This window comes from Equus asinus, chromosome 10 (genome assembly GCF_041296235.1).
Source record: "Equus asinus isolate D_3611 breed Donkey chromosome 10, EquAss-T2T_v2, whole genome shotgun sequence".
NCBI lineage: Eukaryota > Metazoa > Chordata > Mammalia > Perissodactyla > Equidae > Equus > Equus asinus.
Genome location: NC_091799.1, coordinates 10,598,447 through 10,608,893, shown reverse-complemented (window position 1 = coordinate 10,608,893; position 10,447 = coordinate 10,598,447). Strand labels below are relative to the sequence as shown.

The 10,447-nt window shown below is 68.6% G+C and overlaps 2 protein-coding genes across 4 annotated transcripts; both read left to right on the top strand.

Moving 5' to 3' along the window:
- The first annotated feature begins 45 nt into the window (after positions 1 to 45).
- AJM1 (apical junction component 1 homolog) lies at positions 46 to 6,808 on the top strand. Its single transcript, XM_070518327.1, has 3 exons — positions 46 to 1,388; positions 3,127 to 3,210; positions 3,286 to 6,808. The coding sequence occupies exon 3, from the start codon at positions 3,345 to 3,347 to the stop codon at positions 6,270 to 6,272; it is 2,928 nt and encodes a 975-aa protein (XP_070374428.1). The 5' UTR covers positions 46 to 1,388; positions 3,127 to 3,210; positions 3,286 to 3,344; the 3' UTR covers positions 6,273 to 6,808.
- A 1,975-nt stretch (positions 6,809 to 8,783) lies between these two features.
- Positions 8,784 to 10,330, top strand: PHPT1 (phosphohistidine phosphatase 1). 3 transcript variants are annotated; one of them, XM_070518333.1, is made up of 3 exons: positions 8,784 to 9,031; positions 9,223 to 9,502; positions 10,044 to 10,330. In XM_070518333.1, the coding sequence occupies exons 1-3, from the start codon at positions 8,872 to 8,874 to the stop codon at positions 10,186 to 10,188; spliced, it is 585 nt and encodes a 194-aa protein (XP_070374434.1). In that variant the 5' UTR covers positions 8,784 to 8,871; the 3' UTR covers positions 10,189 to 10,330. The 3 variants fall into 3 exon arrangements, with proteins under 3 accessions (XP_070374434.1, XP_044634278.1, XP_044634279.1); XM_044778343.2 differs by having other exon boundaries at positions 8,789 to 9,031; positions 9,344 to 9,502; XM_044778344.2 differs by having other exon boundaries at positions 8,863 to 9,031; positions 9,378 to 9,502.
- The last annotated feature ends 117 nt before the right edge of the window (positions 10,331 to 10,447 follow it).

Genomic DNA, 10,447 nt, shown 5'->3' with positions numbered 1-10,447 from the left:
TTGGGCCAAAGGGCCCTTTTTCCCAGAGGGGCGGCTGCCCTTTGGAATAGGAGGCCTTTCAGCAGGCGAGGCCCCACGCGTGCCATGTGCTGCTGGCCAGGGTGGCCAGTATGGCCACCGACATGCGTGCCTGTCCCAGCCCACCTAGGCCAGGGCTGGGCAGCTGCACCCAGGAACAGCTGGGGTCCTCCAGCTCTCAGATGTCAGGCCCAGTCCTGTCTTAGCCACCTCCCTGCTCCCTCCAGGCACTAGCCTTCAGCCTTGCTCTCCAGCTGCCAGCACTCCCAGCCCACGCCCACTACCCACCACCCCGCCGTTGCCAGGAGAACCATTCAGAGATGCTGGAGCTGCCCCTCCCTCCAGAGGCAGCAGGCGGTCCATGCAGGACGGTGGGGGCAGGGGCGGCCTCCCCTTCCCGAACTCCTGTGCCTAGAGAGGTCACACCCCGGGGTAGGGGGACAGCAGTCACTGGGCAGACGCTGGACCCAGGCATCACACTGACACCTTAGTGACTCCTTTTAGCCCACAGCCTGGGAGCTGACTGTCCTTGTGGGACCACTAATGGGGGGATCAGGCCAACATGAAATGAACTTGCCCTGGGCCCTGCACCTAAGAGACCCACAATGGGGCAGGTCCTGCCCTGTGGAGCTGAGGCTGTCTGTGAGCCACCCCTCTGCTGGGCTAGAGTATTCCCTGGCTCAGCGTCATATTGGGGAAGGGACCAGCGGAGCTGGAAGAAGGATGTCCCCATGTGTTTATAAATGGGCCATATATATGCAGACCTGCCTGTATGGACACAGGGCACAGGAGCGTGCCCTAGCCCAGGAGTGGCTAGGCATCCTGGGGACAGGAGGCTGCAGACATAGGGGCCATCTGGCCCCAGGTACCTGTAGAGAGCTTGGCGCCTCCACCACCGCAACGCAGAGGCCCGTGGGGCGGGGCACAGCCCATCTGCTCCGGCCTGGGCCCAAACTGAGGCGTGAATTCCGGAGCTCTCCACAGCCTGGCCAGGGCTTGGGGCTCCTCCAAGGCCCCGCCAGGCCACCAGCTGCCCTGGGCAGGTGTCCTGGAGTTGGGGGCTGGCAGGACCAGCAGGTTGCTCCCTGGGCACAGGTCCCCTCCTCAGCCCCCAGGCCTACACCCTGAGGGAGCCAGATCATCACCCGATACCCTTCACAGCCCAAAACAGCCAGCGCACAACGCGGGTCACAGCGCGGCCCCTTTAAGTGCAGCCCCATCGGCAGCCATTGGGAGCAGCACTGAGCAGCCGGGCGGCCTCGGCACTGCTGCCTCGAAGCTTCTGCCGGTCCCGGGGACGCGGCAGAGCCGGGCGGCGGAGCCAGGCGGGCCTGCGCAGCCCATCAGGCTGGGCCGGGAATAGCATCCAGGTAAGGGGTCGGAGCCCCTGCCCCACACACCCTGTTGGGGGTGGGGCACCCGCAAGGATGGGGGGGCCTCATCCCTGGAGTGGCACCGGTGGTGGCCGATCAGGGCTGGGACTGGGGCTGGGGCGGGGACAGGGCTGCATGGCTGGGAGGGCTGCTCACGGGGCTGTTAGGCCTAGGACCCTGGCGGGGGCTGACCACCCGCATCCTCACCGGGAGGGGTGTCACCCAGTCCAGCTCCTCACCCGAGAGGCAGCAAGGCCGAGCTGTCACCTCCCTGGGGCGGAGCCCACACCCTGTCATCTGGCCCCCAATTCCATCCCGGCCTTCAGCTTAGGATGGAAGGGGGCGGGAGGGGGATGGTCCTGCGAACCAGAGACTGTTGGGGTGGGTGTGAGGCTGGGATGGGGACAAGCACTGGGCCTTGGTGGCCCTGATCCAGAAGAGCAGCTCTGCTGGCAGGAAGCCCCTTGCACACCTGGGACACAGAAGGTCAACACAACCAGAGGTCCTGCCACGTGAGGGCCTGGGCCCCCGCTTTCCCTGGCTCACCCTGGAGTATGCCCCCCAGACGGTGTGGAAGTGGCCCTCAGCACCGTCCAAGCCCCTGGCCAGCCTGCCCAGCCCCTGAGCACCACAGAGGGGCTGCTCACCCAAGTCTGAACCTGAGCCTGGTGCAGAGGGGTGGACCCCAACCCAGCCGCATCGCGGGGGCTGTGGAACCTCAGGTTTCCATGGAGCCTTCCAGAGCGCTGTGGGGAGGGCCCTCTCCTGAGAAGCAGTTGGGGGACTTTACCCGCCCACTGCCCTGCTTCCCCCGCTTGTGGCCTCCTGGCCCAGTGCGCTGCTCAAGGGGAGAGGGGCAGCCATGAGCTTGTGGCTCACACGCCCCCACGTGGTCTTGCAGCCTGGGCCTGGTTTCTGGGCTGCAGTTCACACACTACAAAGCTGGGGGAGGGGGCCGCTCTCCAGACCTTGTTATGACAACCCTAACCAGCTTGGTGGGTTTCAGCCACCCCAAGACAGTGAGGGTCAGAGGAAGTTTCTGCAAAGGAAAGGGGCTTTAGGGCCCAGGTAAGCTCTTTGGAGCATTATTCTGGCCTGGGTCACAGGAAAAGTTGAGGGTAGGGCAGGCCAGTCATCAGCCTAGGAGCTGTGCCTGGGCCTGATGGGGCCAGCTCAGGGGCCCACTGAGGCCTCAAGTCTGGAGCTCAGCACAGCGGTCTGTCCCCAGTGCAGTGGCCCCTACAGCGCTGGGGGAGGGGTTCCATGCCCAGCCTGACGGGCAGGTGGGGCAGGAGGCTCAGTGACTTTGTGCAGAGCTGATAATTAAGGCTGGAGCCCCAGGACTCGCCCTCAGACAGCACCATCGGACACCTTCCTCTGCACTGGGCACTAGAAGGTTTGTGGAGCCAACACTTATAAAGTCTAAACAAGGCTCCAAAGAGGACACATCATTCTAACTGTGGGCACCAAGGAGATGGTCCTGGGACCATACCCCCATTCTTCCTACAGCTGGCCTGTCCCAGAAAAGGAGGTTCTACCCAAGTCTGGCCAGCGGTCACCAGTGGGAACAGGGGGACGCTCAGGAACATGGGTCTGGGGACAGGAGCTCTAGAACCACAGCAATGGCATCACCCTTCTGGCTGACCTGCCCCACCCCAGCAGAAAGTGCCCCAGAAAGGATGGTCTGGGTCAGGGGCAGGACCCGAGTGGCTAGACAGCTGGGTTCTTCCTGCAGGTGCGCCTGACGCCAGCATGGAGCAAGTGCCTGCGCCCTGGGCCAAGGCCCGCAGCCAGGACTGCTGTGTCCTCTGTGCCCCAGGTAAGCTGGGCCAGCGAGGGCAGTTAATGGAGCCTGGGCTGCAGAGGCGCCACCCTGACCCGCATCTCCCCCCAGGACGAAAGCCCCGAAAGGCCGAGTGAGCTGCAGCCACCAGCCCGGGGACCTCTTTTAAGATGACCCGCACGGACCCGCCAGATCTGCTGGTGTCGACCGTGTACCAGGACATCAAGGTGGCGGCCCCGGGGCCCGCGTCGAGGCGCCCGCCATGTGAGCGCTCCATGGCCCGGCCTGCTGCGCCTGCGCCTTTCAACAAGCGCCACTGCCGCAGCTTCGACTTCCTGGAGGCGCTGGACGGAGCGGCCATGGAGGCCCAACCGGAGCCGCCGCCCCCGGAGCCCGCCGCGCAGCGCTCCCGGCCCCGCGACGGCGAGCCCCGGCGCCGCGCCCGCTCCAAGAGCGCGCCCCGCGCACCCCCGGGCCTGGCGCCCGCGCCTGCCTCGCCGCCCGTCCTGCCGCGCCGAGGCCGGGAGCCCCAGCGGGCAGCGCGGGCCGAGGTATCCCCCCGCCGGGAGCCTGCGTACCCCGCGCTGCGCGCGCTTGCCAACGAGCTGCACCCCATCAAGCTGCAGCCGCAGCGGAGCGGCCCTGGCCGCATTGCGCCCCTGTGCGCCACTGCCGGCCGCTGCGCGCCCCCCGAGCCGCCCGCCGGGCCCGCCCCCCACGTTCGCTGCCGCCTGGACATCAAGCCCGATGATGCGGTGCTGCAGCATGCCGCCCGGGGCTCGCGACCGTGGGGGCCCGCCGAGAGCGCGCCCTGGGCCCGCGCCGCCCCGCAGCTCCACGGCCTCACCGTGCCCGGGCCTCGCCACGTGGCGCTGTCGCGCACCCCCACCCCCAGTGACACGTACTGCGCAGATCCCCGGGCGCTGTACTGCGACGGGCCCCTGCCTGGGCCCCGGGACTATGCGGAACGCCGAAGTCTGCCCTTCACCACCCCGCCAGGCCCCACCCAGTTCTTCTACACTGAGGAGCCCGAGGGCCACCCCGGCGGTTTCACAGCCAGCCCGGGTCCTCCCTTCGACAGCTACTACGCCAGGCCCTTCCCGTCCGAGGAGCCCCCCGGGCCCAGTCCAAGGCGTGGGGCCGGCTACTATGCTGGGGAAATGCGCACCTTCCCGGTCCAGGAACCGCCCTCCCGTTCCTACTACGGGGAGGCCCCCCGAGCCTACCTCCCTCCCTGCGGCCCCCGCTATGCCCCCGAGGAGCCCCGAGCCCACCCCGCCGCCCGTCCCTTTTACACAGAGGACTTCGGACGGTACCGCGACCGCGATGCCTTGGCGCGGACTTACCCATACCCACGCGGCAGCCCAGCCTGGGGCGACTGGGGCCCGCGGCCTTACCGCACCCTGCAGGTGGCGCCTCCCCCGGACCCCGGCCCATTACTCGCCTCGTGGCACGGTGGCACCGGCACCAGCCCGCCCCGGCTGGCCACCGACACCCGCCACTACTCGCGTTCCTGGGACAACATCCTAGCGCCCGGGCCGCGCCGCGAGGACCCTCTGGGCCGCGGCCGCAGCTATGAGAACCTGCTAGGGCGCGAGGTGCGGGAGCCGAGGGGCGCATCACCCGAAGGCCGGCGCCCGCCCGTGGTGGTGAACCTGTCCACCTCGCCCAGACGCTACGCGGCGCTGTCGCTGTCGGAGACGTCGCTGTCCGAGAAGGGCCGCCTGGGCGAGGGCCTGGGCCGCAACTGGTATGTCACGCCAGAGATCACCATCACAGACAACGATCTGCGCGCCGCGGAGCGCCCAGCCACCAGGGGCTGGGAACGGCCAGGAGGCCGCCAGCGGCCGCCTCCGCCGGCAACCCTCGATGGCCCCACCTCTGGCCGCCAGCGCAGCCTCGAGCAGCTGGACGAGCTCATCACCGACCTGGTCATTGACTCGCGGCCCCCAGCCGGCCAAGCCCCCGAGGCCGCGGCCGACGGCCTGGGCCGCCAGCTGCACCGCCTGCTGGACTCGCGGCCCGCGGGCCCCGGGGCCCCCACGCTGGCGCCGCGCTCGCCACCCGCGTCGGCGGGCAGCGCCGAGGAGCCCGCGGGCCCGGGGCAGGCGGCCGACGGGTCCCCAGAGCCCAGCGCCGACGAGGACGACCTGATGACGTGCTCCAACGCACGCTGCCGGCGCACTGAGACCATGTTCAATGCCTGCCTCTACTTCAAGTCGTGTCACAGCTGCTACACCTACTACTGCTCGCGCCTGTGCCGCCGCGAGGACTGGGACGCGCACAAGGCGCGCTGCGTGTACGGCCGCGTGGGCAGTGTGTGCCGCCACGTGCTGCAGTTCTGCCGCGACAGCGGCCCGGTGCACCGCGCCTTCTCACGCATCGCGCGCGTCGGCTTCTTGTCCCGCGGCCGCGGCGTGCTCTTCCTGGGCTTCCCGAATCCCGGCTCCGCAGACAACTTCCTACGCTTCGGCCTCGAGGGGCTGCTGCTGTCGCCCACCTACCTGTCGCTGCGAGAGCTGGCCACGCACGCGGCGCCCCTGGGCAGCTACGCGCGCGAGCTGGCGGCTGCCGGGCGCCTCTACGAGCCGGCTGAGTGCTTCTTGCTCAGTGTGTCGGTGGCCGTGGGCCCCAGCGCCGCACCCCCCGGCGCACCCTCCCGGCCCGCGCCCGCGCCGCGCAGCCCCGGGCCCACGGTGCGCAAGTTCGCCAAGGTGGCGCTGGCGGCCGGCAGCCCGGCGCGGCCGCCTCCGGCGCGGGGCCGCGAGCCGGACATGGAGACGTTGATCCTGACGCCGCCGCCGGGCACGGCGGGCCTGGACCAGGACGGCGAGGCGGGCCGCCGCGCGCGCGAGGTGGCCTTCATCCACATCCAGCGCGAGCTGCGGCTGCGCGGCGTCTTTCTGCGCCACGAGTTCCCGCGCGTCTACGAGCAGCTCTGCGAGTTTGTCGAGGACAACCGGCGCTTCACGCCCACCACCATCTACCCCACGGACCGGCGCACTGGCCGCCCCTTCATGTGCATGATCATGGCCGCCTCTGAGCCGCGAGCGCTCGATTGGGTGGCCAGCGCCAACCTGCTGGACGACATCATGTAGCTGGCTGGGCGCACCCGCGCTCTGCCCGGTCCACCCAGGACCCAGCCGCGAGCTCCGCCGAGCCCGCTCACACCCCGCCCAAACCGCCCAGGCCCCGCCCCGTCCACTCAGGGCTCACCCCCCCCCGAGCTCCGCCCAACCCACTCGGGGCCCGCCCAGCCTGCTCAGACCCCGCTCTGTCTACTCGGGCTCTGTCCAGCCCGCTGAGATCCCGCCCAGCTCACTCAGGCCCTGCCCAGCCCACTCAGGACCCACTCAGTCCACTCAGGTTCTGTCCAGCCTTCTCAAACCCCGCCCGATCCACTCAGGGCCCGCCCAGCCCACTCAGGCCCCACCCAGTCCACCCAGGGCCCACCCCCGAGCTCCTCCGAGTCCACTGAGACTCTGCCTAGCCCGCTTAGACCCCGCCCGATCGACCCAGGGCCCATCCTGAGCCTCGCCCCCGCCTCTCCTAAGCCCCGCCTCGAATTCCCCATCCCCGCCCTGCTCGCCGCAAGCTCCGCCCACGTCCCGCCCCATTGCGTTGGCCACAGGCCCCGCCTTTCCCTACCCTCCTCCTTACAAGCCCCCGACCAGTCTCGCCCGACTGCCTCTCGCCCAGCTCGCTCTTGGACCTTCCCAGAGGCCGGTCCTCGGCCGCATGGTGCTCTCCGCTGGGAGATGGGGTGGGCCTGAGGACTGCCGGGCCCTGCCTTCACGCGGAGAGGTCACTACTGCAGCCCTCAGCGCGCAAATCCGGCCCGTCCGTCCCCTGTCGTCTGCAGGGCCTCCCTGGAACCTCCCCAACCCTGGTTCGCCCTGGTCCAGGAGCCCAAATTGACCGAAGCCTAGTCCCGTCCCCTCAGACACGCCCCCCACCAGCCTCCTGTGGTCTGGGGTGCGTCTTGCTCGGAGGCTTTTCCTCTCTGGGGGACACCTTATTGACCTTGGTCCTGCTCTTGTGGGCAGGCCCGACGGGGCCCTGCGCGGTGCGTTTCCGCTGGCCCCAGCCCCCGCTGGAGAGGACACAGCCGGACCCCGAGCCCGCACATACACGGAGCTGCCCGCCCTGCTGACCTGTCCCGTCTTGGGAGGGGAAGCCCCTTGAGCTTGGGGCCTACAGGAGGGGTTGGGACAAGCAGCGGTGGAGAAGTACTCGGGGATCCACAGTTGAGGCGCAAGACGCCCAGCCAGAGGGGAAGGAGAACTGGGCGGAGGAAGCAGAGGGTGTGGGTGGGGACGCTGCCCAGGCGCCGGCCCAGAGCTGAGACCTGGCTGGGCGTGAGTCAGGGTACCTGCTTACACCAGACAGGATGGCCCTAGGCGGGTGCCACGGCACAACGCGGGTGCAAATGGCAGGAGGCCCTATAGGAAAGGCTCCTACCCGCTGGTGCAGGGAGGACAGCAGAGGAGGGGCGTTCCCAGCTGGGAGCCCAGCGGGGGAAAGCGAGGGTGGGAGCTGGTGCGGGAGCAAGCTAGTTCGCCAGGGCGGGGGTCCACCGGAGCAGTGGGGGCGATTGCACAAACGCCCCCGCGCGCGCTCTGGCTGTGCACTGTGCTGCGGGCTGGCGACGCGAGGCTGGCGGCCGAACTCCGGCCCTCGGGAGCGCACGCTCTGGTAGCCCTCGGACCCCGCCCTCCCCTGGGGTGCACCATGGCCCCGGCCCGGGCTCCATGGAGGGCGAGTGACCAGGAGAAGGGGCGAGGCCGGGAGCCCGCAAGCGCCCCCGGCTTCGTTACTGGTGCACAGCCCCGTCCGTTCCTCCCTCCCCCACACGCCTGCGCGCCCGCCTCGGCCCGCGTGTTTATACCCGCCACGCGCCTCGCTTGTCCCGCTCGCCCTTGCAGTCCCCCAAGTCCAGCCGCCGTGCCCCCTGCTCCTGGGCCTCCGCCTTCGGCCCCACTCCTGAGAGCCTGCCGGCCGGCCAGGAACCACCAATACCGGAATTATTTCCAGAGGGCGAGCGCTTACTGAACAAGTAAAACAACTCGAATGTAGCCATTGCTGCCTCATTGTGCGGGGGAGTCGGACACGGCGGGGGGCGGCGGAGAGAGACCCTCGGACACGGTGGTGGACGGGGGGAAGGAGATCCTCGGACGCGGTGGGGGACTGGGAGGGAGACCCTCGGGCATGGGTAGGGGCGGCGGAGGGAGACCCTCGGCTAGGGTCGGGGAGGGCGGAGGGAGATCATCGGACACGGTGGGGGGACAGGGTGGGAGGAGGACCTTCGGTCACGGTAGGGAGGGGGTCAGAGCCAGCGTGCGTCCCTTAGGCCCCACGGGCCGCCTAACCACCCCCAAAGGCACCTGCCCCCAACCTCGCTGGAAAGGAACTTTTCCGTCGGCTGGATCTAATCACCACCCTCTCCCAGTTCCCAGTTCCCCGTTCCCCTTTAAGTGGGACACGCGCGCTGTCAGGGCCGCAAAGAGCTGGGTTGCGATTGGCCCGTCGGCGCTGCGAGTCGGCAGCACGATTGGGTAAGGCTCCGGGCCCGGGCAGCATGCGCCCACGGGACTGGCCACGGACCCCCCCCCCCCCCGGCCCGCCCCGCACTGTGAACGCAGCCCGGGCCTCGCGGGGAAGGGCCGCGGGCCGCAGCGGCACGCGTGCTTCCGAGACATGGCGGAGGCGGACCTCGCCCAGATCCCCGATGTGGACATCGACTCCGATGGCGTCTTCAAGTACGTGCTGATTCGAGTCCACGCGGCGCCGCCCTCCGGGACCCCGGCCGGAGAGAGCAAGGAGATTGTGCGCGGCTACAAGTGGGCCGAGTACCACGGTGAGAGCGGGGCGGGGCCGCCGGCGGCTGGGGGCGGGGCTGAGGCCCGGGGGCGGGGCCGACCGGCATCTGGGGCAGGGCTGAGGGGCCGTAGTGGGAGGTGACCCTATAGCGGGTCTCAAACTGGGCTGACCCAGAAGATTCGGGTTCCTGGAGGGCAAAGGCTGCCAAGCCTGACCTCTGTCTTCTAGTCCAGCTCCCCGGCCCCGGGCGCATCCCCTCCTCCCTTTCATCCCGTCCCAGCCTGGAGGGGCTTCTCTCCTGGGGAAGGAGCTGCTCAGAACTGAGGCTTCAGACCCCCTGGGCCTCCAGGGGCCACCATGCTGAGCCGCCTTCCCCGTCCCAGCCGACATCTACGACAAGGTATCCGGCGAGATGCAGAAGAAGGGCTACGGCTGCGAGTGCTTGGGAGGTGGGCGCATCTCCCACCAGAGCCAGGACAAGAAGATCCACGTGTATGGCTACTCCATGGTGAGCCCGCAGCCCCTGCCGGAGCGGCAAGGGCCCCAGTTCTGGCTGTAGGGACGCACCCTGCAAGCCACCTGACCAGCTCTCAGGAGCACCCACTGTACTGCGTGGAGACCTGGGGTGCCAGGGCTCCCCAGCCCATCTCAGCTGTAGAACGCTGACTCCAGGGCCTGTAGCTGCCCACTCTCCATGAAGCGTGTTGCTGCCCAAGAGGCGTGGCCGGGCTGTGGCTGTTCTCCAGCTTTCTGAGGCCATTAGTACTGGGGTGACACTCAGAGGCCCCTCGCTTTCTCTGCACCAAGCCACCAGTGATACACAGGGGCACTCACACAGCCTCTCCTGGCACCTGGGATAGCTCAGGCCTCAGGCTGGCAGGCCCAGCATCAAGGTTCGCTTGCCTTGGCAGCAGCCTTTCCCCAGGAGTGCTCCCTAGGGTGGTCAGGGTTGACGATGGGGCCCCTCCCTGAGCTGGCTCCTGGGTGTCGTTGCTGACTGCACACCCAGAGCCAGGATAAGAGCTGTAAGAGCTGCCCTCTCTCTGCAGGGTTATGGTCGTGCCCAACACTCCGTCTCCACAGAGAAAATCAAAGCCAGGTACCCCGACTACGAGGTCACCTGGGCCGACGACGGCTACTGAGGCCCTCCTGAGGCTGCCACCTCCAGCAGCCCACTCAGAACTTTGCCCTTGAGGCCCCTCCCAAGGGGCTGGGCTGCACCCCCTAGCGCTGTGCCACCCCGGCCAGGCCTCGGAGACAGACCCAGCCTGGCATCAGCGCCTGGATTTACCTCTCCCACAGAAATTAAAAGCATTGTCAGTTCTGCTGGTCTTCAGATGCTGTGTGTCTTGGCTTCTATGCTCCTGGTCACTTCTCCAGACCCCTGACTAGAGTGGGTGAGTGGCAGAGAGCCAGAGGCAGCCCTGGGGGCTACAGGTCCCCTCCTGGCTGC